The 26,898-nt window shown below is 53.3% G+C and overlaps 1 protein-coding gene across 12 annotated transcripts in view; it reads left to right on the plus strand.

Moving 5' to 3' along the window:
• DAB2IP (DAB2 interacting protein) overlaps positions 1–26,898 on the plus strand; it is a 209,402-nt gene that overhangs the window by 129,787 nt on the left and 52,717 nt on the right. The window contains exon 1 of one of the 12 annotated variants that reach the window (XM_026094381.2): positions 18,478–18,777. The exons of 9 other annotated variants lie outside the window; for them this stretch is intronic. In XM_026094381.2, the coding sequence (XP_025950166.1) occupies positions 18,665–18,777 (113 nt within the window). In that variant the 5' untranslated portion in view covers positions 18,478–18,664. Of the gene's footprint in view, positions 1–18,477; positions 18,778–19,498; positions 19,582–19,879; positions 19,992–26,898 lie in introns of those variants that run through there. 2 more of the 12 variants (XM_064523905.1, XM_064523908.1) reach the window with 2 other exon arrangements.

A 26,898-nucleotide genomic window follows, 5' to 3' on the forward strand; every position in this document is an offset into this window, starting at 1 on the left:
GCTAAATATCAGGAAAGATAAAGGAGGATAATGGGTGTTTTCAGGGCTGCCTGTGTGATATCTAGCTTAACAAAGCTATCAAGCACCTAAGAAAAGCAGACTAAGCCTTAAAAACATCTGTAACTTGCTGAAAAGTCCTCACTGAGAAATACTACTGCTCCTTCAATTTGTGCCACAAAAAATAGCAACTCCGGTAACTGTGAGTCCTACGTTTCCTTCTGAATTAGGCTAGATCTCAGTTCAGCCACTCTCCCTTCCCGTCTCCTGCTCTGAGCTGTTTGTGTTAATCATTTCCAGGCTTCAGCTGAGGAAGCAGTTTGGGCAGATGTTGGCCACCTGGGCCCCGGGAACAAGCTTTCCCAAAGTCTGGGCAAGGCGGCTTCCAGAACCATGGTTAGACATCAGGAACCGCTGTCAGCACTAGGTCGGTTGGACGTCGAGGGCTGTGCTGGGTGGATACCCCGTTCTGGGCTGCCTGGGCTGGCCAAGCGTACGGCAACCGTGCCTGTCGGCGTGCGGGAAGATGCCTGTGTGAGATGGGGCTCTCCTGTTGCTGTCAGTGTTGCACTGATTAAGTTGGCAACGGCAAAAATCCTTTGGGAAACCGGAAACCCGTGTAAAGGTTAAAAGCAGTCATTGTTTGTATTTAGAGGCTTTACATCTGAAACTGCAGCTCTCTGGCAAAGGACATCTGCAGCCAATGCAGAGAGCCGGGGAACGCGTTTTATGCCTCGCTAAGTAGCCGTGCGTGGGACGGGAAGCGTAACCTGCGGAGCTGACAGTGCCGGCTGGATGCCTCTGCTGCGCGCGCTGCAGCTCGGGGAGCAGCGAGGAGACGAGCCGTGCTGAGACAAGGCGTGCGAGAAGGACTTGGGAGGCCAGGGGTCCGGTTCAGGGCTGGACGTGTACTGGACGTGAAGCTGCAGCAGGGTCGGTGTCCCCAGCACCTGCTCTTCCTGGAGCAGGCGGGCAGGATGCGGCCACGCAGGCTTCGGGCAGGGCTGCCCGGCTGCCCCACGTCAGCTGCACAGCAATGCCTCCCGCCGGCAGCGGCTCCTCAGGAGAGCGCGGTGCCTGCTGGGTCCTCTCCTGTCCTCGGTAGCCTCCCGCAAGGTCTGCCACGGCGGGAGGGAGGAAGCACAGGCGTGTTGGGGGCGGCTCTGAGGCAGCGCAGGAGTAAGTTCAGCTGGAGGGAGGAAGGTTTGGAGTTAGTCTGCATGTGGCCAGCTAAAACGTTCCCTTCTTCTGATCATCCTTCAACTTATTTTTGTTCTGGGCTGTACTTTTCCCTGGAAGTCTTCCAGCATTCTTGGTGTAACTGTGAAGCTTCTTTTTTTATTTATTTTATTTTATTTTTTATTTCCCTGTGCGGGCCACATCCCTTGAGTTAAGAAGGATGCTGTGATGAGGAGGTGGGACTGCTGTGTGTAAATTCATTGCTGGATAAACACGTTTGACTTCTTCAAACAACAGCACGAACTCCCACATTTCATCCTAATAGTTTGGAGTAGTGCGACATGGAGAAATCTTCCCTGTAAGGGGTTCAAGCTCCGTGTTGCGAGTCCAGACAGTCTTTGTCCAGTAAATTGAGAACTTTTGGCGACTCCTTTCCAGGCTGACGTGCCAGACAGATTGACACGCCAGAAGCACACTGGGAAGCAAAGACTGGGTTGGGGAGTGTACCGGGACCCAAGAGTTTGTACTGCTCGTGAGCCATGAGAGTCCTCAGGATGCTACATACTTTGGCCATCTCTGGCTTAGACAGCGCAGTGACAGAGACTCTCGAGGCAGCTAGCTAGGTAATGATGCTGCTTTTTGAAGGATGACAAAAAATGTCTTGCACCCTGGCCTGGCTTAGGAGGCTCTGGGGCAGGAGGGGAAAGGTGCTCTCCTCTAGAGGTGAACAGTCACTTCTCTCCTACAGCAGTACAAGCCTGGCACTGGATAAGTAGCTGTAAGATGATTCATAAAAAACTAATTTATAATTTGCCAGAATATAATCCTGTTTGATCAGTGTTACTCAGTTCCTCTTTCTGTTAAAATTCAGTGCACTTAACTGTTCTACGAGGGTTTATGAATGTTTAAAAATTGCTTTGTGGTCCCTGAAGTAATTTGACAAGTCTGACAGCTATTGATTAAAAACCTGAAATTATTCAGATTGTAGGATGACTTGGGGGATTAGATAGAAAGTTTTTTCAAATGTGAAAAGAAATAAGATGTTGGAAAGTAAATATGTTCTTGAATATTTTTGAGAAATCCATTACAACTGTGAAATTAAATTGAAATGAGATACTTCGTGTGGAGATGGAGGAACTAAATGCTGGCTTTACTGTTTCGGCATGGGGTGGAACTCACCGTACCAAGTCCAGCAAACGTTTCCCTAGAAAGCATTGATGCCCCAACGCTGGCGTGGTCCCGCTGCGGGAGCCCCTGGGAGAAGCCGTTTGTGTAGCCAGGGCACCTGCCCGGTGCTGGCCAGGGACCAGGCAGCTCCTTCCACCCAGCCGCTCTGTGTCGTGAAGCTACGTATGGAGCCAGGTCAGCCGGCGGCTTAGAGGCTGACGGGCAGGTGTCTGTTTCTGTCCAGTGTGTGTGTTCCCGCCCGGCTCTGCAGGAGCAGGCTGGAGCTCATCTAGCCCCAGACTCGGTTACCGCAGCCTCCAGGACTGTCCTAATTTGCACCCCTTACGCAAGGGCTGCTGTGGTAGTTGGGACCAGCTGTTGTGTTGGATACCTCTGTCTCTGCTTGTCCTCCTTCCCCAGAGCCCCAGGAAGGGTATCCAAGGACTGGCTAGGCCACCTCTGTACGTGCCAAGCAGAATCTCCTAGGAGATCATTAGACCAGCTGGGCCATTCTCCAAATGAGCAGAAGGGACCGCTTTGTTCAGCAGGGCCAATCCATATTTTAGGATATTCTTCATAAACATACATTCTCCATCTTACTGTCTTTGAGGCTTTCTCTCCCATTCTCCCTCCTTCTGGAAGGCTGCTCTCAGATTTCACTTCTCATGGTTGAAAGCCCTCCTCTAATTTTCAAGTCTGAATCTATTCACAGCCAGTTTTTACCCATTTGCTTTAGCAATGCTGCCCTGTAGCTGGAATAGCTCTCCTCTTTCTCACGTATTTGCTCTGGGGTATGTATAGACCTTCTCCCCCTCAGTCTTTTCTTGTAGGCTTATCAAGCTGTGGGTGCCAAAGTGCTCTAGCAGGAAGCTGAATTTGGCCCAGCGGGTGACATCCCCCAGCTGAGACTCAGATCAGTCGGGGCAGGCAGAGGTGGGCCCTTTCCCAGCTTGGCTTCTGAGCACGGTGCTCAGTCCCAGTCAAAACTCAGTCCAACCCTCTGCGTGGGTGCCTCCATACCCAACTCCTCCAGGACTCGAGAAGTGGTTACGCAGCCTACCAGGAGCTCGCGGGGAACACGGGCAAAGGCCAGTGGAGCAGCTGGGTTTGGGGAGTGGAAACGAGTCCGTTTGCTGCATGTGTTGTGGGAGAGCCCTCCTGCCCCAAACCCTGGGGGAAACACGCTGCTGGGCACAGAAACCCTCCAGCTCGGACAGTCTCTGAAGGCAGCAGCTGTGGCCATCTCCTCTGCACCTGAGGAGCGTGTCTGAGACTGGCTGCTCCGCATCAGGGCTGTTGTCAGGGAAATGTGTCTGCCCAGGAGGAAGGGATCCAAGTATGAGAGTCTGTAGGCTGGCCCAAGACATCTGGTCAGCTTTGCGGGGGTGCGTCTGGCAACCCAGAAGGTCCACAAAGACCTGATTCTGCTTTTGCTGGCATTACCGTTGCTGGTATTTAATTAGATGATTGCTTGCCGTCGGTATTGGTTAAATTTTGGAGGGATTCTGTCCACACAGATAAGGAAGTGTTTGCAATCCTGATTCAGTTCCCTGGGTTGGACAGTACATTTGTGAATGGAAATTGTCATTATCGCCACTGGCGTGATTGCTGTAAATAATAACAAATATCATGATGTTACATGCTGTGTTGGACGTTCACAGCAGTCTAACATACGTATCCTTTAATGTCACCTCAGAGTACTTCAGCAAGGTCAGTAAGCAGTCTGTGAGGAAGGAGCTGAGACATAAGGATATGAAGTGAAGCAGACTGAAAATAAGAACTGATGCCTTCAGCATCGTATTTCTAACCTTTTGTGGTCAGGATTATCTATGAGGACCTGGAATCTTCTATTAGAATTTTTTGGTGGCTTCAGAGGTAAGAAAAAGATTGTGCGTGTTTTCTAGAACGACTTGGCTTCAGGTAAATAACGTTAAGGTTTAGAAAAGTCAGTAATAACCTGCTGACATGCCTTGGCATTTCTGTCCTTTCAGAAATGCTTCTGTTCTTGTGAAATGGGAAATGTGTGGAGCTGTGCAATGAGTACGTGGTTCTCAGAAGTTACTATATGCTATTCGTTGTGGTAACGAAGCGGGGTGGCTGGGCTTATCCAGGCCTAACTGTGTGATAGGACACGTCTTTGGAGATACTAAGGTTGTGATATACATCCATTGAAATTACCAGCAGCGTTTCTATCACAGAAGTGGGATCTGGCCCTAAATTTCCATATTGCTGATCTGTGAAAAAAGACTAGAGAGGCATGAAAAAAATAAAGAGCTGCTTATGAAAAAAATAAAGAGCTGCCTATGTGGTTGCTGCCTGGCTGTCATCTTCAGCTCCAGCTCACCTGTGTTCTTGGAAGGTTATAGCAAAGCCATCAGGAATGCCTTTGGCCATAATGTGGAGATATCAGACATCCCAGTGTGCTTCCTTGCTCGCCTGCCCCTTTTGGATACGACACTGCCCTTGCTCATCTCCACTAATTCTCTGTTTCACTGAAATTTGCCTAAACCACGTGTTCGAAAACCTTAGCTAGGGGAGTCCTCAGGATGCTACACGGAGCTCATGCCCAGTGTCACTGCACTGTGCGTGATATTTTAAACCTTTGTGCTATGTGTGGCCCTGAGTTACATTTCAGTGACATTATTAAGCTTTAAAAAGATGAGTGAAAAGAAAGGAGACCTTCAAATCTAGTTACTGCTGGCAAATACCAGGCACCAGGTAGCTGTCATTCTGCAGCAGACAGGGATTATGCATAAAAGCTGTACCTCCAAAGCGAGGGAGAGTAATAAAGCTGACCCTAGGCGCACTTTGAACTTAGCTACCTCTGATTAATTAAGTTTTTTTTTTTTTCCCCTGAGCCTGATTTAGTACTTATGTTCAGAATGAAGGATTTAAGAAACTGTTGAGAAATTAAGGACAGCTCTCATCCCCTCTCTTCCTCCTCTCATCCCCTTCACTATCACGTGCACGCACACGTGTACAATCTAGGGCTTGATGTGGTTGCTGAGAAATCAGTCTCCAAAGGGATTCCTGTCCCAGGATTCTCGTCATCCCCCTGCAATCGCACCGCTTCCCCTGTCAGCAGGATTTTCCTTCCTCCAAGCTTGTAATGACGGTGGGGTACGACAAACACTTTGCTAATACTGGCCGTAGGTCTTGGGGCAGAGGGAGAGGTATGATAGTGATTCTGCATTTACATGGAAGGAGGAAAGGTTTCTGTGCAGCTGGGGAGTATCTTTAATTAATTAATTAAGTGACAGAGCTTTCTGGGATATTTAAAGCCAGACAGTGTCAGGGCTGAGGCACAGCAGTGCTGTACGGGGTCTGAGTCTGGAGAGCTTCCTTCTGCTCTGAGGGCAGAGGCTGCAGATGAAGATGAGCTCTTGACCAGCTCTGCAGCTCCTCAGGCTGCAGGATTGCAGAACGGCCCCAAACTTCACTGCCCTCCCTGGCTGGGAGCTGTGATGATTACAGTATGAGTTTGAAACGTGCAGGTATTTGCAGCCGCCTGTATGGGTAAGGAAATGTTGAATAAAACATGAGAAATAGTGCAGGAACAAAGAGAACACTGGATTTAGATCCCCCCCCCCCCCCCCCCCATGCAATGATGTGTCTAGTCCAGAAGACAGCATGGTTCCCAGCAGGACGGTCTGGTCGGGCAGCACGGCACGTTGCAGCACGCGGGCCCCGCAGCACAGCGGAAACCCCTGATGGACGGAGCCCTGTGCTGGGAGCAGAGGCCTCGGGCTGCACTGCAGCCTCCGAGGTGCCTGTCCATGCCTGGGAGCTGCGGTTCCCCTGACCGAGCTAAGAGCCTGTTTCTGGGCGCTGAGCTGGGTCTCACGGCTAACGCCTTTAAGGGAAAAACGACAGCCACTGCGTGGACACGGCGTTGCACGGGCTGTGTGGTAGCTTTGTGACTTCTGACTGTCCTTTGTGATGCCGTTTGTACTCCATGATGAGCAGGACAGGAGCATAAATCCCCCTGCTGAGGCAGGCAGCCCCTGGCTTTGAAAAATCTCTGTTATGGTATGATTAGGGATAAGGAGAAATGCAAATTAAGAGGCAGAATGGTTTGATTTCTCTTTTTCCTCCGCTTCTTTGGGATTTGGTGACCGCGATAGGATTTTGTTTTACAAGGAGTTTGGTAAAACATAGTTGGCGATATGTTTGCTGCTACCAACTGACTGAATGTGCTCGTGTCCTGGAAAGTCACTCAGCCACCGCTTCCCTAATTGGATGGTTGCGGTGGCGGGTTCCTGTGCAGCACTCGCGCCATGTCCCAGCAAAAGCTCAAGGATTTGGAGCGCTGGGAGTTTCACATCTGTAGTCAGATCTGAAAAAACTTGTCAGAAACGATTCTGCTGATCCCTTAATCAGAATTCTTCTAACCCACTTTTTGGAGGAGGAACAACCGTCGTGGAATAATGAGTGTGTGTGATTTGACTGAGGGATGTGCAATCATCTGCCCTGGGTCTGCTCTGCTGTACTGTACTGAATTAACTTATTTCTCTGTATTTGTTCATATGCAATCCGTAAATAATTGAGCATTTTGTGTCTCGCTCTGTGGATGTGAGACGCATGCTTGCTGGTTTCAGATCAGCTGCAACAGTGGTATTTATTACCCCGATGCTGGGGAATGATTGTTGCATATTTCATACCGCCATAAATGAAAGTCCCGCGGCTGCGTTGCACCGGTGGGGCAGGCGTGCGGCTCTTTCCTGACGTGTCTGACCTGCAGAACCCGAAGCGTCTGCGTGGTGGGAGCAGAGGTTTTGCTCGCCTGTGCGGGGCGAGGGGACGAGCAGCAGCTGCGCGTGGCAGCGGGCCGGGCCGGGCAGGGCAGCCGGCGGGCCCCCCTCAGCGGCAGGGCAGGAGGCTGGCAGGAATACCTGGGGCTGTGTACCGTGTGACACAGCAAATACCAGAAGTAAAACAAAGCTCTGGAAAATAAAGTGGCTAGACGATAAGGCCAATATTTAACTTAAAAACAATATTTCTTTTTTATTTTTTCTTACTAATGCTTTTAACAATTGTCTGCAAATATTTTATAGTAATGGCCAAAGTAGCTGAAGCTTTTGGCATTCTTACAATGGGCAGGGAACATCTCTGACTTTAGTAGTTTTATTTCAAAGCGTGGAGAAAACACTATGGAGCAGGTGAGTATCCGGCTGTGCCTGTTATTTATAATCAACATTTCCGTGAAGAGCGGCACCGGCATTGCAGTGTGTCGCAGTGGCGGGTGCGAGCGTCCCACCGCGCGGTGGTCTCTGCGGCACTGCGGTCTGGGCTCCTCCATGGGCACGCGCGTCATTTTGGTGAGGCGCCTCACTGAGCTCCGGCTTGTCTCCCAGTTCCATTTTCCATCTCCTCCCAAATCCACTAAGACGGAGAGAGATTCTCGCGGATTTTACTGAGGGCGCTTGCTGGAGCGAAGGGAGCAAGGCACCGCCTGGCGATGCTGAAAGGCGAGGGAGAAGAGCGAGCTCTGTCGTGAGCCGCCTGCGAGCCGAGAGACTCCCGCTGGGTCACGTCGTGCTCTCGCAGCCTTGGCACGTTCCACCTCTTTTGATGGAGTCCAGCGTTCCCAGTGTTTCCAGACTTGTTTCAGTGTTTGCAGCGAGTTGGGATGTTCTCTGAGAAACGGTTTGCCTGGATCTGATTTAGAGCAGTCGGTGTCATGGTGTTGCAATGCCGAGAGCGCGGCCAGGCAGGCTAGCGGCTGTGCCTTTGGAGGGTGGGCTCCGCCGCTGCTCGCATCCGAGAGCCTGCTGACCCTGTCAGCATCTTGGGGTGCATCGCACACGCGCTTCTGCCCACCGCTGGCTGCGCTCCGACTTGCCCCGCGGACGGTCTCGGAGCCTGGGGCCTTCTGGGGGTGCGCGGGGCGGTGTGTCCCTGCCGCGGCTGCCCGCTGCCGGGTGCAGGCAGCGTCCCCGGCCTCTGCCCCAGGGCCCATGCCCGGCCCCGACGGGCATCTCCACCAGCGCCAGCGAGACTGGGCAGCGTCAAACAGATGTGCATCAGAAATGGCTCAGACCCCTTCCTGTACTGGAGTGCGGCCATTTTCCGTGGTTAGCATTCTAAAAGCAGAGTTAATAACTATTTTTATCTCTATTCTCTCATTTCTCACGTACATATAAAGTCTCTGTTGATGTTTAGCTTGACAAGCCAGGCTGCAGTTGTGATGCCAAAACTCTCCAAACTGTCACGGAGCGAGGAAAAGATAAAGGAAAAAAAGCAACTTTGATAAAAGAGCTATGGAGTCAGAAGTGCTGTATGTGGCACACTTCCCAGCCTCGGAGAGGAGTATTAATTTACATCGTGGAAATCTTTATGGTGCACAACTGAACTGGCTTTCTGTCTGCACCTGGGATCTTGCTGGGTTTCAGAAGCAGCAGCTTACGCAATGCTACACTCAAAGGCATTTAGAAGCATTTTTTGTTTCTTAAAGTGTAAGAGGTGGTGCAGGGGAAGCCACGTGTCAAAGGCGGGCCGGGATGGTTCAGCCAGTTCCCATCAGGGCACGTGGCGCTCGGGCACAGAGCCTCTGCTTTGACAGCCCTGAAGTGCTTTACACAAACCGATTCCTGTGACAGCCCCCCGGTGAGGCTGGGCAGGTGGTTCGACCCGCCGTCCCACCGGGAAGCTGAGGCATGGGACGACTTCGCGGCAGTGCCCGGCCGCGGGCGCAGGGGCTGAGCCCCAGGGGCTCGCTCCAGGCCGCCTCCGAGCTCAGCTCCTGAAGCTCAGATTTTGTTTTTCTTTATTAGTAACTTTTTCCCCCTTCCCAAAACCCTCACCCCACATGTAGCACAGAATTAGTTAGGCTCCTGAGTCTGCATGTTTTACAGTCAGAGCAGGAGGACTGAGGGAGTTGAGACCCTTCTCAGGTGCCCAAGCAAGGGAATAAATCGCTGAACGTTTCTCTCCCTTGGCAATTGTTTCGATTCCCGTGCAGCCGGTGTCAGCGCTGCCCCGGTCCCAGCCCCTCGGTACCGGCGTGCCGGGGCTTTGAGCTGCCGTCCTTGTGCAGGGGGAGCGTGGTATGGCCGGAGGTTATGGAGCGACTTAGTCACCAAACGGGCTGGGTTACTCGTAAACAGGCAGAGTCCTTTCGCGTAATCCCTGTTGACAGGCTGATGATTTCCTAATGGAAAGAGCGTGCTGAGGCCGTGGGCATGTGCGCAGTCTCGCAGGCAGGGCCCGGGGCGGACGCGCCACGTGTGCTCGCTGCCAGCAGGCCCTTGCTCCGCGGCGGGTGGGTGGGTGGGTGGGCCTGTGCCTGGGTTTTGGAGGCTGGCGGCAGCTGCCCTAGTCTGGGAGATGGAGTCGGAGAGCTGCAAGTGCAGCACGGAGGGGGAGAGGCGGTGCAGAGGGACCGCTGTCGGAAGCAGAGCTTTGCACCTCGAGGCCGCCGGTGGGAAGCCGGCACGGGCTGCGTGGGCTGCGCTGCCTCGGGGAGCACCGGGGACCCGGCAGCACGGGTGCTCGGCCCCGCCGGGTGCCACACGGGTGCTCCCGCGGGGAAGGCCGCGTGCCGCTTGCTGGCGGGAGCTGCCTGGGGAGCGTCAGCAGAGTCGCTTGTGCCCAGCAGCGCCTGCCTGTCACCCGCGGGAGTCCTGCCCTGCCCCGGGCCCAACACCCAGGGGCCGGCATTCAATCCTGCAGCTGCGGGAAGGAGACGTCAGCACGCTCTGGGCAAACAGCACGTGCTCTTTGAACTGCTCCGGTTGTTTTACGGAGTCGGTTGAAGTTTCTGTGCCGCTTGTGCGGGACAGGTGACTGCAGTGGTTTGCAGCGCTTGTTTGCGATGGCAAGTGCAAAGCGGTTGTGACCGGCTGGGCTGGGCTGGACTTTGCCACGCGGTGTTTACAGTGCAGTTGCTCATTTGGGAACTAACCTGCTGCTTTCGGTTTTAATCCCCTGAAATGGTATATAAAGACATTCAGCCTCTCGCTTGCGAGGCTGGCAGGGAGAGGAGGTGCTCAGCCGGCCAGCTGGCTCCTGCTGCGCGGGAGGTGAGTCACGCTCGGCGGCGGGGAGGCGCTTGGCACCGCCGCTCGTGCCCACCCAGGGCCGCGGCCGCGCTCTCCTCCCAGCTCCCCTGCTGCCGAGGGCAGGCCGCGGCGCCCCAGGGATGCTGCGGGCACCTCTGCTCGGGGCTCCGGGCTGCCAGGGCCACGTTTGTCTTTTAACCCTTCTGCCTGTGTTGCCGCCTGATCGGGTCTTGGGCAAGAAAAGGACGTGGGAGAGGGAGCTGCTGAGACGGGGCCTGGGGCAGGGCGCGGAAGGGCAGCCGATGCTGGGAGGGAGTTTGCCAAGGGAGACCCTGACTTCAGCCACGTGCTTTGTGCCGTTCTGCCCTCACCCTGCCCGGCGTCACTCAGATCTACTCAGCTGTCAGTTCTGGGAAACTCTCTCGGGTTGGTCACCGGCAGCAGCCCCGCCGCGCTCCCCGCTCTGCTCCGGCCACCTCGGCACCGTGGGCCACCGTGGCAGTGCTCCGGGAAGTACGCTGATTTTTGTAGTCATTTAAACCTACAAATCTGTCAGCTGCCTCCCCGAGTGGAATAGATTCTGATTTACCGCTTGGTTATACTGAGTAAATCACTCTGCTAACGGCCGGAGTCCGGCACCTTCGCAACTCCGGGCTGGTTGAACCCCACAGCTCAGAGATGTGGGGCTGGCGGGGAGCGGGGAGGCTGCGGCCCGTGGGACTCTCTGCCCCCATCTCTGTGTCGTCTGGCTTCTCGTCGCGGGAGGCACAGAGCGCTTCAGCAGCCATCGGCCACACGTACACATGTCCCTCCGCAGCACGTCTGGTTTTAGCCGTGATGCAAGGCAGCCTCGCGAGTGCAGGAGGAGCAGATTGCAATTTTGCAAACGAGAGCAGAGCTTGGCTCCATGTACTCCCATGGATTTGAACCAAGCTTATCATCTGCCATAGCAAGAAAAAGTGGCTTAGTGGCACGGGCACAGTGGCAGATCAGAGGGTGGGGAGCGCCTGAAGGGGGTTGCTGCCTTTTCCTTCTTGAGGGGCAGGCTCATATTCCGGCAGAGAGAGACAAAATATTTGTGGAGGTTAAAGAAATTAAATGCAACAGCAAAACCCACATCCTAACTTTCTAGATCGAATTTTAAAAGTAAAAATGTTTTGAACTTTCTCAGAGGAAAGTAAAATGGGAATTTTTGGTTTCTGCCAAGAAGAGTTTAACCCTTCGGAGCTGGGGCACCGTGAAGAAGAGCCAGTGACGGAGACTGGCCGTGGTGAGAGCCTGCCTGGCTGCCTGAGGCCTGGAGCTCAGGCCAGATCTGCAAAGAGGTGTGTCCGTGCAACTCTATTTATTTTAACTCAGTCTGATTAAATCAACACAGGATCTTAGTGCAGTGCGTCTAAATGGTTTTAACTCTTCTTGTTATCGGACAGGATAATGGCCTAAAATGTAGGCTTGTATGTAAAGAATGAAGTAAAATTGCAGAGGAGAGAAGGCATACTTCCACCTCACCAGAGGTAACTGGGGCCAAGCCAACTTGTGGTGGAGAGCTGTATGGTGACCCTGAATACCTGTTGTATAGTAAAATCCTTCCAAACTCTTTTTCCATAAAAATTCTACACTGATACAACTATCAGTGTAAAATAGCCATTTTTTTGTAGTGATGATGAGCTGGAGTTTAATATGGTTAATAAGTGAGGTGGGTTAATCCTGTTTAGGCAAAGACTGAACCAGTTTCAGTGCATCTGTGTCAGTGCTTTGCATCTGTCTAACTAGACCGATTTAAAATAAGTTGGTAAAGTAAGTTGGTTACAAAAGGAAACTGTTTCTGCTGTACAGCTATTGAATCGGGGGACGAGACCCGCCTCTGTTCCTGCTTCCCTGTCCATCTCACAGCATGAAACTCTTGGTCAGGCTGCTTCCCATCGGTAGCCTCCGTTCCCTCTTGCAGAAGACGAGGATGGTAATATCCTCGTACCAGACAGGGCTGTTCACAGAGCTTGTTCAGGAATCTCTGCATGTCCCACCTAGAAGGTGGTAGAAAGCCTTTCTGGTATTAAAGATTGACCTGGTCTAATTTCATCTCTTTGAGAGAAGTAAAGTAAGCAAAATTTAGCAAAACAAGTGTTGGTTGACCTCTTTGTTTAAAGCTCATCTGTTGGTAATGGCAATTTGGGGTTTTTAAACTTGTTATCTTTTCCTATCGCACACAACTCTTAAAATAGAGCTGAGATGCAATTTTAGGTTTCAGCTTTCATTGCTCAAAGGGAAGGTGGGTATGACATTCCTGCATCCCCGTAGCTGTCCCTCGCTAGGCTGGAGCATGCCCGCGCAGACCGGGGCCAGCGTGCGTCACAGAGCAGGTGGCTTTGGGCTCTGCTCTTCCATCTGTAGGAGCAGCTTTGCAGCCCCTTCTCCTCCTCCAAGCTGGCAGCATGGCTCTAAGTCCCCCCTGCCCCAGCATCCGTGCAGAGGGGAAGACTGGATACAGCCGTGCCGTGGACTGGCCTTTAGTGAGGCAGGAGCCAAACAGCCCCCTGGAAGCTCACCACCAATGATGACACTCCTAAAACGGCGTAAGGGGGGGCTGTAGGTCCAGAGCTCCCTGAGTGAACGGGCAGCAGCCAAAATTGGCCTGCTACTTTTCCTCTTGTTCTAATTAAGTTGTTCAGCCAGGTCCAGAGACTCTGCACTTCTGCGGTCTGATTTAGCTTTGCAGAGCTCGTTGGCACAGGGGCTGGCTTTGCCCTGCAGGTTCCAAAAGGCACAATCCTTATAAGCAAACTCACTTTTATAAACCCATTCAGAGGAGCCAGTTCCTCCCTTCCCTGGAGAGTGCCATCTCGACTACACTCCGAAATCACAAACCATGACTCGTTTAAAGTACAATAGTCGGTATTTTCATCTTCTGGGAGGTCACATCCTATCCTCAGTCCTGTGTGATGATAGCTAGCTCTTAACAGGCACTGGCAGCTTTCATGGACTCACTGATAGGAAGTGTAACATGCTGTATCGATTGCTGGGAAACTGAGGCACAAAAAGCCAGAGTGATAGGACCAACTTTGCATAAAACAGACAAAGCCTTTTTTTTTTCTTTCAGTCTGTGCTTAATCTAGTAATATCACTCTGATACCTTCATCCAGTCAGGCTCTTCCTATACAAAGATTTATATGAAGTTTTGTTGAAACAATTTTCAGAGATTCATTTTTTAGAGTGTTAGCATTGATCCCTGACTGCACGTGCCCTCCTCCTCCTCCTGCCAGCAGTCTGTACCCAAGGAGAGCTGCATTATCTGAATTAGAGGAAAGCTCACTTGTCCTAATTTATAGAAAAAAATTAATTTTAGGCTTAAAATGGGGCTGTCATTTCTGAACCCTGTTCAGTCGGTGCTTCACTTGTGGGTCTTTGCCGTGACTTTTCCGTATCTCAAACCTCTGGGCTGCACGCTGTGGTCATTAGGCGGATGTTCGGCGGGGAGCAGCAGGTGTGCGCTGTGGATAAGCACTGCACGCAAGCTCGAGTCTGTGCTCAGCCACGTGCCCCTATCAGGCTGTGGCTGTAATTTAATTTAGGGTAGCGCCAGGATTTGGACTTTTAAAGAGTTTTTCACAGTTTGTAAGTTTTAATAACAGTTTTTACATCAGCTCTGGAAGTAGCTGCCCCAGCATTGCACGAAGTGTGCAGCGATGATGCCTGTGCTCTGGGACTGATGTGGCAGCCCTCAGGACTGCAGAGTTTGGTTGCTGCTCGGGGAGCCTGGAGCTGTGAGAGCCGGCCTGGGCCGGGGACGAGCCCGCGGGGTGGCTGGGGTTGCCCGGGCCCCTGGGAGCCGCTCGCGTGACCTCGGCTAAAACAAACACCTCGTCCCCTCCCTGGAAAGGGGTTGTCAGTGTAAGTGAGAAAAGAAATACGGAGAGACCAGTGAAGAGCAGTGAGGCGATCCGCAGGTGTGCTGGGGCAGGTGGGGCCCGCAGTCGGGTGATGATGGCTCTCCCCGAGGTCCCCTGGGGCTGGGATGAGTGCCGAGGCGACTGCCGGATTCTGCACGCAGAAAACCTCTTACTCCTGGGGGAGCTTTTAGCACGGGCTTGGCTGTGTGTGCAGGTGCTGTGGTTCCTGTGTCGGTGCTAACTGATGTTGGTTGGTAGCTGCCTGAGGAAAGCACCAAGGAGGGACAGCCACCGGCTGTCCGGGAAAGGGGGCTCCCGGCTGTGTCCAGCGTCGCTGCCTGCAGTAGCGAGTCCCAGGGACAGGACTGGAGGGCTGAGAGCAGCCCCGGGAGGTGCGTGCAGCGGCACAGGGGTGCTCTGCGTCCCAGGGCGCCTGTCGCCCGTAACGTGCCTGGGCTGAGCGGGGCAGCGGATGGGGCGTGCACTCGCTGGGATGGATCGCCTGCTGTTACAGCCCTGAAAGCCATGGAAAAATCACCCTTGAGAGCTGTGAAACTCTCCTTCCAGCCAAAAAAAAAAGGATTCCCATGAGGAGGATGTAGTTTATATCCCTAAAAGACACTAAAGTCTACCTGGCTGGAAGGCAGATAGCAGTTGGAAGAAATTAGCTTTATATCCTGATGCCAGCTCTGGTGTGTGTATTCCTGCATGGATAAAATGCAACACAATCAAAGGGAACTTCAAAATGCTTTGATCTTTTTTTTAAGGAAGAATTTGTAAGTAGTAACAAAAGAACATTTTCTTAACTTTATTTCAATTGTAAACTTTCCATTGATTGATTTTTTTTTTTTTTTTTTTTTTTTTTTTTTTTAAAGAACACCATTTTGTTTAAGAACATCATTCAGTCTCCAAATTCGGCTGTTACCTACTAAGCCGAAGGTATTATATATGCCAATATTGCTAGACAGAAGGGCAAACCAAAGTAAAATGTTGTTTAGATGCTAATACACGTATTGGTGTATGTCAGACTCAAAGTCGTAGGGCATCGGTATCCTCACGCAGTTCAGATTTGAAATTCAAAAGTTGACTTCTGCAAATGCTTCCTACTCGCGTTGTCATTGAATGTTAAGTCGTGTCTCTGAAGCAAGACTAACAGCACAAAAGGATACTGGACGTTTGCAGGAATGGGGCCTGACAAAGAGATTTTTAAAAATCTGATATTAATAACAATGTTATGATTAAAATATAACACCTATAAAACACGACTGGCATCTCCGAAAAAGTTGGTTTCCTGTTTATCAGTATTACCATCCTAGAGAAAAGGCTGACACTGGCTCCGGAGAGCAGAGGAGTGGAGCTAATTACAAGCAGAAAGAGAAACTGGCCGGTTCACATTTACTGTCTAGCCATAATGAAAAGGCAGCATTAGTCAGAGGTTAAATATTCTTTCAGTGTAAATACTGCTTGATACGGGGCCTGATTTTTCAGAAGCACGAGACATCAATTCTGCGACAGCGTGGCAGCTCAGCTTTTGTGAATGTCAAGCCCATTTCAGTAATGCAGGTGGAGAAAACTTTTGATAATGTGTTAGTTTGATCTGCAGTCGTTCCTCTGATCTGCAAGGTCTGCATAACTTTTGTGCCCTTCAGCTTCAGATTAACTATTTTGCTGAAACGGAACTGAAGGACAAAACAACCCCCTGCCCCGAGGCTGTGGGCCGTTCACTCGTGTTTCCTCGGTACTCGGTGGCCTGGCGTGGGACTGTGCTGCCGCTGGACGGAGGAGCACGGGGCATCCTCAGCGATACCGCTGCGGACACTGTTAGGTTACCCGTGTGTCACTTGACGGTGCCAGGAGAGCGCAGCTTGCTTGTTTTCTGGCAGCTGCTGAATATCAGTCTGGAGCTGCGGGAGACGAAGGCACAACCTGCTGAACGGAGGGGTCGGGGAGGCAGCGTCGGCCGTCGCAGGGAGCTCGGCAGGCTGCCAGAACGAACCGAGGTGAATCTGGTGAGTCAGACAGAGCGACCAAACACCGCTGGCCAGGCCCGAGCAGACGAGGCTGCGACTTGCACCTCCTCGGCAGCGCCCGAGCGGGGCCGTGGGGGCTCTGCCCCCGGCACTCCCAGGCGGGGCTGTCAGCAACCCGCGTCCCTCAGATTTTTGAACGAAAGCCCCATCTTTATAACCTCGCCCACCTCCAGAGATGAGGTTGCTCCTCCTGCAGCAGTGGCAGAGGTGCACAGGTGCTGGAAATCTTCTTCGGCAAAGCCCTGCAATAACGCGTATTCACAGCTCCAACGCTTGAGCAGCAACGCAGTAGCAAGCCAGTTGTGCAATTACACATCTTATACCATTAATTATGCTGAAATATGGGACTGTTCTAAAAAAATGCTTTCTAGGACATTAACAGGCATTTGATTTTAACCGTGAAATTGGAACGTATGTGGCTAATCACAGTACCTTCCACTTCTGACTCTTCAGGACTATTAGGGGATTCAGCTTTCCCTAGCGATAGATGGAGAGACCGTAAAGCATTGGCTCCACAGCCAGTAACAAGTGAGAGAGATCTGCGTTTAACAGCTGAAGCAAAGTAAACACAGCAGGAGTCTGGAAAGGTCGCTCCGGGAGGGCTGGCAGCGATGTCTTGTCTTACCGTCCTCCCCCTCCAGCTGCAGAAGCACGTACTGAGGCAGGCCCAGGTGGGACCACAGAAGAAAAAGCAGCCAAGGAGACAGCCCTGCAAACAGTACCAATAATAGTCAATGAACTAACTGAGAACCAATGAAGAACGTTAATAACCCACCAGAGGTGGTATTGTACCTGCCCTGTGTCAGGGCACAGGGGCTTTCCTTTCCCAGCTGTTCCTTGGACACTGAGTTGTGGGTGAATGATGGAAAACCTTCAGTAACAAAGTGCAAATGCGAGGACGGGACGGAGGTCGAATACGGCGCTCTGAGGAAGATATCAGCGTTAGCAGCAATAGCAGTAGCTCCCAGCATGTTTTACAGCTGCATCTAGCCCTCCTCCCTTCGGGGAGGAGGAGGAGGACAGTCTGCAAGAACACACCAGCTTATGCAGCTGAGGAATGAGGTGCAAGGCAGGGTTAAGGAAGCTAGGGTAAATCCTGGCTTTGAATAAAATTAGCTGGGCCTTGGACAAATAGGCCGGGTTTCTCTGGTTTTTCAGTTTTAGTAATGCTCACCGCAGTGATATTTAAGCATCAAGTCAACTGAGTACAGTGTCTTCACTGCCTTGAACTCCTCGAGGAGAGGGAGAAAGAGCAGTCTGAGGCGCCCTGGTTTTTAAGGTTTTAGCTTCCCTTCTGTGCCTCCAGAGCCACACAAGCATGTGCAGTCCAGGTGCTGTGGGAGGGTGAAGGAATAAGTGATTTGTGCGTTATTAGAGACCTGTAGTTCCAAGAAGTTTGTGTGTGTTAGACGTCAGTCCACATACAGCGTGACAGACGGGGCAGCCGGCTGGGGCCCGGGCACGTCAGCGCACCGCCGCTGGGTGACTGCCGTCTTTGGGGAGGTGGGAGCGCGGAGGATGAACGCGCAGTGGGACGGTCCCCCCCGAGCTCCCGAGGGGCTGAGTTCCTGCGTTTCTCTAGCTCCTGATGACTGGTCTGGGCGCCCAGACCGACAGGGAGAGATTGTAAGGAGTTTCACGTTTGGGACACTGGAAATTAGGTTGGGCAGTTCCCAGCAAATACAGCTGTTCAGCTGGGCCCTGTTGGTCTTTCTGCCTGTCATGTGCATCAGCCACGTCCTGCGCTGGGTAGATCACGGTGACGTGGTGGCTGTAGCGGAGCTGTCAGGTCTCTGTGGCAGCTTGAATGGCCACGGTTCCCAGCACATCTGGCTTGCTGCTATAACGCAGGCCAAAAGCACACGCTTGCTCAGTCCCGTACTGCCTTCCAGCCTGTCCTAACAACGTGTCCGACCGTGCAAAAGCATTTACGCAGCGCTGGCCCGAAGAACGACCTGGATCCTTTCCTCTTCCTGCTGGCCTTGGTGCAGGGCTCTCCACCCCTCGCCGGCGCGAGGGCCTGTTCCAAAGTTCAGGTCCTGCAGCGCGGTGCCTCGCCAGAAACACCAAATGGTTAGTAAAAGTGTAACCTGACCTGAGTGTTTTGCCGCAGCGAGGGAGATAAGGTGCTGAAGGAAACAAGCAGAGCTAAGCGCTGGCTCTCCCCACGCCAGCCCCGTGCTGGCTGCCGGCTCCAGGAGAGGGGCGCCGCAAGGCGGGGGCTCCCCCAGCACAGCCCGCCGGGCCGGGCGGAAGGGCTCAGGCTGCTGAGCAGGAGTTCGGTCCGGCGCGTACCGTGTTTCGTGCTCGTGCACAAAGGACCCCAGTGCTGCCGTTGCTGCGGATTTGAGAAGGAAAAGATCTCGACTGAAGCTGCCTGCTATCGTTTTCGGCTACTCCAATAATGTATCAAAAGCCTGACGCCGGGCTGATGCTGGTGCCCTACTTTATAGAAGCCCTGAAAAGCAGATCGAGGACAGCGAGCTTGTCTCTCTGCATGGCACCTGCCAGCAAAGGGTGAGCAAGCGTCGAGCCGCGGGAGGGGAGGGCAGGGAGAGGGGACGAGAGCCGGAGGCAGCACGGGCTGATGGCCGAGCCCCGGCTGCAGGGCAGAGGGGCCTCCGCGCCCTGCCGAGGAGGGAAGGTGTGAAACGGTGACTGCGGGTGTCCCGCCGAGCAAGCGGCTTGTCTCGGCGTGGCTGGCGAGCACCCGCCGGGCCCCACGGGCACCGGCAGCAGGTAGCGGTGCTTGTTGCTCGCTGGGGGGAGGCTCTGCCCGGGGGCCCTGCCGCCCCGCGCGGGGGACAGGCAGGGTGGTGTTTTGAACCGGAGGTGGTCCCGTGCGCCCACGCTGCCCGCGGCGGGGTCGGGGTGCCTGTCTCGCCCCGATCCCGAGCACGGGTCTGGTTCGCGGCACGCCTGGGCGGTGGCTCGGGAAGGGGAGGAGGAGGAGGCAGCCGGAGAGGAGAGCGGGGTCGGTGCCAGGCGGTGGGTTCTCATTCACGAGGCAGCCCGACTTTGTTCCCGATGAGTGATGGGGGCATTTGAATACGCGCGATGCCCGCGGCAGCCGGGCTCGGGAGCGTGCCGGCGCGGGCCGCGGGGGGATGGCGGCGGTCGGCCGCCGCACCGTGCTGCGGAGCCTTCTCCGCCGCTTCCCGTCCCTCGCCGCTGCCGCTCCTGCGCTCGGGGCGCAGCCGGCGCCGGGCTCCCACGCGGGACCGCGGCGTGCGCGGGGCGCCGGCCTGCGGCCATGACTCACGCCGGGGCCGCCGGCTGCTGCGGGCGCTGCTCGCTGCTGTGGCCGGCGCTGCTGCAGAGGTCGGTGCCCGGGCTTCCAGGACGGGCGGGCGGGCGCCGGGGCACAGGCAGCCGCTCGCCGGGCGCTGCTGCGGCCCCGGCGCCTTCAGCGGCAGCGTTTGGAGCGGCCGCGAGGGAAGCGGCGGGGAGGAGCAGCGCGGCTTTGGGGCTCCCGGAGAACCGCGGTTCCCGGAGGTTTATTGCAGCCGAATTAAACGCTGGTGCCTGCGCACGGGCTGCGGCGGGCGGCGCGGGACCCCGGCGGCGGGGCGCGGGGCGCTCTGCCCAGCTACAGCGCAGCCAATGGCGGGGCGGGGCGGGGCGGCGGCGGAGGGGGGCGCCGGGGCGGGGGCGCCCGCCGGCGCGCGGCCATGGCCGGGCCGGAGCGGGGCGGCGGCGCAGCGGGGGGGGCCGCGGGCCCGGCCGTGCCGGTAAGGAGCGAGGCGGCTGCGCGCGGGTCCTGCCCTCCGCTAGCCGGGGGTGGGGGGAGGCCGGGGCCGGGGGCCGAGCGGAGGCCGCCGCAGCTGGTAGCGTGTCCGCCCCGGCTCGGTGTCGGTCTCGGGCCGCCCTTTGCGTTGGGCCGGTTCTCGTGCGCTGCTGGCTGTTCGGAGCCGCGCTCCCTCCGCGGCTCGGCTTGTCGGGGTTTCTGTTCGTTATTATTTATTAAAACTTCGCCGCCGTGCGAGGCAGCGGCCCGCGACGAGGCAGGCTGCGGGCCGGGGCCGCGGCCGCGGCGGGAGGGGACGGTGGGGCCTGTGGCTCTCGCTTCCCCGGGGCCGATCCCGAAGGAAAGATCCTGCGCCGCTTTCTCTTGCTTGTTCTCGTTCTGCCTCCCGAGTTACGTCAAGCAAAATTTCGGTGATAAAAGGCCGAACCTGTCTGCCCAGCCTCGGCCTGCCTCTCGGGTGCGGCTGGGGAGCGGCCCGTGCCGCCCCCGAGGCCCCCGGCCGGGCCTGGCCGTGTGGCGATGGCTGGCGCTCGTCGGGCCCTGCTGCGGTCTGAGGCTCCGGGCAGCCGTGGGTCCGTGCTGCCCGCGTCGGCTGTGCACACACGGCTCCGTTAGCGCCTGCTGCTTCAGGCCGGTGCGATGAGAAAAGATAACGTTGCTGTAAAGAAGCGCTGGTTTCCGTTCAGGAGACGGTGGTGTCAGTTCACTGCTGGAAGGGGGGAGCAGTAACCGGCTTCTCCCGTTTGTGAACGACACTTCTAATTGCTGAAACTCAAGTAATATTTTTGATCACCTTTTATTTCTTACTCCTGAGTCATTTTGATTGGTTTTGTGGTTTCTCTCATCTTGCACGTTACAAGTCAAATCACTGTCCCTGCTGTTCATACCGAGTTGGACTTTCAGGTTTTCGCCGGCAAACTGCCGGAGCACGTTGTTAGGCAAAGAAGCGGCTGTGCCACGGAGAGTGTCACGGGGTGAAACCGTCCTTCAGGTTTCTGGAGGACTTGCTCCGGTGACAGAATTTGGCGTCTGCCCTGAGTTGACAGAGTCCTTTTGAAGGTAATTATTTCTGCTGCCAGTGAAAACTGAGGACAGTCAGAAAACAAGGGCAGGTCTGCATAAGTTTAATTACGTGTCCTTTCTGTTGCTCAGTGAAGGTGTCACATTTAGCAAGGGTAGCATGTGACAGAAGCTGCTGATTACGAGGTGTGCTGAAATTTCCCCAGTACCCTTCCTGCTAACGAAGCCCAAAGGCTGCAGACTGTTCCTGCCTCCCCCTTATCCAGCTGCAGCGCTTCCACAGCAGAAATCAGCAGCTGGAGCTCCAAAAATGGAGGGAGAAAATTCAGGTTAGCAGAACGTGGTTGTTGCTGTTGTACTGGGAGGATGTGCTTATTGCGCGCTCTGCGTGTGCGTGGACTTCATCCTGTCGTACAGGAAGAAAACCATTTTCTCATCTTCTGGAAGCGTGCAAGTTCTGTTGTGGTGTTGCTCTTGGTTATTCCCATAACATCATTTCAACATTTATTTGTTAAATTCAAGCAATGCGCTCGGCAGGATGAGACGCTGGGGCGGGAATGGATGAGAACTGCGGGCAGCGGTCAGGAGGTTAGCAGGGAGTCAGCAGCAAGAAACGCAGTGTCACATAGGCAGTACTAGCGAGGCAGAGAGAGGCTTGCAGGAGAGGCTTGTTCGCATGTGTTGCCAGAAGAAACACAGTCACCAGACCAGTTGGGGCTCTGGGCAGAGAACGCAGTCCCAGTTTTGTTACCAGCAGCAGGAGTCTCCTGAGTCCCGGACGGTAAAGGTCTGCGTTTGCAGAGCAGAGCGTCCCAGCTTCTGTTTTTGCTGCCTCTGGTGAAATTCGAAGAGGATGGTGTTTGATTTAGTCCCGTGCGGGACTGTTCAAACCCTTCTCCTATCTGATGATGCAAATCAGTTTCCTGGAGTTGCCCACTTTGTTCTGTCTTAACAAATCCTAATCCCTAGGCTGGAGACGATCAGAATTAAATTCTCCTCTCCAGGCTGCCCGCGGGACCTCATGGTCTGTTCCAGTGCTTTTGGGTACCTGGGATGCTGTGCAGAAGCGTGCAAGTAGGAGTGTAAGAATTGCCCTAAAGACCCCATTGCAGGCTGGGTCGGAGGAAAGGACTGTTAGCCCTTGGTAAGCCGTACTCGTTGGGTGCTTCCTGGCCAGGAAGGATCACGGGGAGGAGTCTGGTTTAGGAGAGCGGAGCCTTTGGAGACCAATTGTGGGACAGGGAGCTCACGCTTGGTGGTGTCAGCCGTGCTGACAGGAGAGGCGTTCGCACTGCGAAGGCCAGCCGTGCCGTTGGCATTTACAGGACATCTTCAGCTTAGGGACGGGACTTCAAAAGTCTCCAGTCAGTCTGTGCTCACACTGTAGAACAGAAGATTTAAGAAAGGATTGTTATTTTTCCAGCGTTTGTATTTTACATCTGGTGTCTGCTCCCTCTCCCTGTAGCTAGCCTGCCAGTTTCCCTGTTTGTTTCTATCTTTCAAAAATATTAGGAAAATTTTCAAACCACAGAAGTCGGCAGCTGCGTGGTTTCGGGCAGGTGAGGCTCTGAAGTGAAAACAGCTGGGGCTGCAAGTTGATGCTGCCCTGTTGAGGGCTTGTCTTAGAGTGAAGGAGTTTAACGCACAAGACCTGTTCCAAAAAAATTCTGCATAGACAGGTCCTAAGTATTCTCCTTCCTTGTAGTCTCCGCAGAGTATCTCCGTTCTTGAAAGAAGGTTGAGCCCGAATTCCCCCATAGTCGCCCCGGTCATGCTGCGGTGCTCCTGCGTGTGTGGTACCACTGCTGCAGATCGACGGTTGCTGTCCCCAATGCTAGAAATCCAGCCGTGACATTGCAGAAGGAGGGAATGGATCGTCTCTCCGCGTTTGTTACTCCTTATGCACAAAGCCCCCGCTGTAGTGCACAAAGTCCTAGTTAGGTTATGTGTGCTACCGCAGTCTGATAACGCTACTTGTCATCCCTAATTCTGGCTGTGTGAAGGAAGCAGGGCGAGTGGGGTAGGATCCCTTTACGTGGTAATGTTTTATGACTTATTATTTAGAAAAACAATCCTATCTCGCTGCTCTTGGGCAGTAAACCTCTTTCTTTACTAACCAGAGACTGGCTGCCTCTCTGCAGAACACTAGGTCAGTGCCAGTGGCAGTAATGTTATTTCTCTTCAGAACTGATGTGGTGTTTTATGAGATTTTTCCCTCCTTCATTTCAGCTGAACTTTAGGTATGCAGAAAGGGATTAAAATAAGGCCCATGGTAAAAGGAACCGAAAGTGCTGTTTGGAAACGGGGGTCAGCTGTGAGATGTCTCTGGGCAGTTGGATGTTCCCACCATATTAAAACACAGGTGTAGGGACTGACTTTGATCCACTCATGTAAGCCAAGGTGGGAGTGGGAATGCAGCGAGTTATTACAACAAGGAATTAGATGGCCACAAGGGCTGTGCATTTTTAAAAGTGATGGTAGGGATATGGATTTGAAAGAAATAGCTGTCATCTTGGAAGTGTATATATACAGTAAGCAAATGATGTTTAAGGTGACTTTGGCCGTTAGGATGTTGGATGGCTCTTGGCTGCCCAGCGGAAGAGCAGGAGGTCACAGATGCCCAGGTGATTCTGTCAGCAAGGGCGTTCTCCGCCCGCGCTGCGTAGGAGCAGGCAGAGCTTAGGCATGTCCGTCCCCTCGTTACGGAAGTTGCTGCTTCTGAACCAGTTGCATCTCATACTCTTTTCAGGATGTCAGTTTGATAGGGGTCTTTAATAGAAATATTCAAAAACACCCTTGAAAAGGAAAGCCTGGCTTCTCTGTGTGAGTCTGGGGGCAGAGCTAGAGGGAGTAGAGACAAGTCTTGCAGCAGCACTGAGGCACGCTCCGCTACAGCAGCAAGTGCAAAATCCTGCCCTGATGTTGTCTGGTGCCCCCATTTCACGCCGAGTCCAGCCTTCACATTGCGTGCTTATTATTTCTGCAGTTCTTCATCAGCAGGCGGATTTGGTTTTTTGTTCTCCACTTGCCAGCCCTCGCCCATTAAATTGTCTTGGACCGAGCCCTCCAGGCCTTTCCTTGTCTAGCGCGTTGCGAGTGGAGCTATTACTGCTTCTAGCGCTTCCTCTGTATCTGCACACTGCAGATTAGTGTTCTCCCTCCCAAAAACGTGGGGAGGGCTGAGTGGTCATTTCAGCAGGAGCATGTCCTTACCCTCTGCGTCAGGGAATCAGTTTATGGCATTAGCAAGATCTTTTTCTTACTGTTAATATAAAAGGACGTTTATGGGAACTGTGACAGGCACTTACAAACATCTTCCAGTAAATGGATTCCCGCTGCAAATGTCATGGTACTAAAGGACATGAGAAATGTTTTCTCCTCTTGAACTGGGTATTAAAATGAAGGAACAGTGTGCCCTTTGAAGACTGATGATACACAGTACCTCTCCTTGCCCTCCAGAGCAGTTTGTTCCTGCTGCAGTGCTCTGGACCAGGCCAGGCTTCGCCGGCCGAGCGCAGCAGCGTCGGGGCTGCGCCTGCTGCGGTGCTGGGGGGGGATCCAGCCGGGGCCCCAGCAGCGCTCGCGCCTGCTCTGCCTGCCAGGGCTCCCTCTGGCAGAAAGACTGTTCCCGTCCTTCCCTCTAGGATGTCAAACAAGAGTTTCTAATTAATGACATCTCCCCATTTAGCTCCTGATATCTAGACAGATGCCCAGGCTTTTCAGGCTGGTTTGAGACCTGCAACACTCACTGCATCTAACGCAGCATCCAGTGAAGAATTTTATTGTTACTGACTTGGATGGGACTTGATCAGCCCTTTGGGGTAGAAGACGTCATGGGAGCGGGTCCTGCCTACGAATGAGTCTGACAAATAGCCTCATTTCTAAGGAAAAGTCCCATTAGCTGTGGGATTCCCAGAGGTGCCAGAGTATGGAGGGATATAAATATGCATTTTTTGAATTTGTTAACAACATAATATGACCTGAGAATCTCCCCGTGTTAATTCTTCGTGTTGCACATCTGCATTCCCCCCTGTGGCCTTGCAACCACAGTAATTTTAAATAAAAAAAGGACTTGTTTTAATTTTACCAAAAATTCTTTTGCCATCATGACACAGTCGAGACTGGCGAGGGGAACGTGCGCGTTCTAGTATGTAGCTCCTGAGCTGTGGATTTAGATTATCAGTGTTTGTGTATGCCCCACAAGAATGCAAGCCCCAGCTTGATTACTTACCTTTTCTAATTTCATCTGTAAACTGTGCAAACAGAAGTTACCACAAATGCCTTGATTCCTGGCGTATCCAGGACTGGCGAATAGTCTGTATTGTCAGTTCCTGAGCTGCTAGATGTTTCTCGGTGCTGCACTCCGCATCCAGGGGTAACTCGATCTATCTACCTAAATTAGAGTTAATTTACGGTATCATTCAGAGCAAAGGATATGGGCCCCTTTTCTTTGAAAATAGTGTTAAATTGCCACAAAGTACTGGGAAATGACTGTGCTCAGTTCCTAAAGATCAATTTATTCACAATAGAGACAGGGGGTGAGTGGGCAGCTCCGAGGACTGCTGATGGGATCAAGAGCCTTTCGCTTCCCAGCCGCAGCTTCTAGTCCAGTACAAGTCTGTATTAACCTCAGGTTTTTCACTTTTGAAGGTCTATTGGTTGACCCCTGAGAAACGCCTGTGGTGTCTTAGTCTATCTTTCTGTGGACACACTAAGAGGTACGAGCACGGTTGGTCCTGGCTGTCAGCCTCAGTAGACTGGGGACGTCTGACCAGCCCCTGGAGGCCGTGCTGCCGTTCAAGCCTTCGGCAGCGGCTCCCGCATCGGCCGTGCCGTATTGCTGCCGCGGTGAAGCAGTGGCCTCTGGGGCTGCCCGTTTAGCATTCGCAGCAGGCCAGCCCAGCTGCAGGCTGATCTGTTATCACCTCCGGGCCTGTTGATGGCATGAATCTTAATGGCAAAGCTGCAGAAGCACCTGCTTATCTATCGGTGCTGTTCATCTTCGACTCTGCTTTGGCTCTTTTCTGGATTCAGCTTGGCACGTGATTGACTGGAAGCTGTAAACTTTGCATGCACTGTCGACATTTCCCCGTGTTTTGGTTAGCTTTATTCTAGAGAATGACAAAACTCAATACGCGCAGACAGAGCAATCTGGCCAAAGATATTGGGAGCATCGCTGTGTCGCGCAGAGGACTGTGCTGAGAGCAGCTCGACCTCCCCTTCTTTTTGTCCTCCTGTTCCTTTGAAGCAGGCAGCATCCGCTCTTTGTAGACAGGCAGGCACGTGGTCTCGCTGGAAGAGCAAAAAGTGCTTACCGGGGTTTCAGAGGTCGGAGTCACTGGAATCAGAGCTTTTGTGAACTGGCTGGTGTAGGAACTTTTGCACTCTACAGACTGTAGAGAAAGCAATTGTTTCTTTTGCTCTCAAATTATTTTTTCCTTTGCCATTTTAGGATTTTGTTGTGTTTTCTGTGGGAGTACCTAGCATTTTTTTTCCCCTTGAGCTCTCTGATTTTGCTTTAAGAGTTACAGCACCATTGATTGTATTGGTTGTCTCTGGAAATGGTGTAGCGCTCGCTGTCTTTGGGCTCCCTGCTGCTAAGTGCTGCCAGTGGGACTCCAGAGCATTTAGATCAGTCGATAGGGCTATCATGGCCTTATTTTCCACACTGTCCCCAGCCCGGGCGTCTGTGTAACAGCTGGAAGGAGCACACGAGCCCTCAGATCACCGGTTACCAATGCCAGTCCACACGCTGGCTGCATCCATGATACAAATGTGTGTGGAGTTTGGGAAAAAACAACATTTCTGCTATAAATATAGCCTGTAATATAACCTGTTCACCAAATTATAAATGGGACTATCTAGCAGTC

Source organism: Dromaius novaehollandiae, chromosome 20, assembly GCF_036370855.1.
Source record: "Dromaius novaehollandiae isolate bDroNov1 chromosome 20, bDroNov1.hap1, whole genome shotgun sequence".
NCBI classification, from domain to species: Eukaryota; Metazoa; Chordata; class Aves; order Casuariiformes; family Dromaiidae; genus Dromaius; species Dromaius novaehollandiae.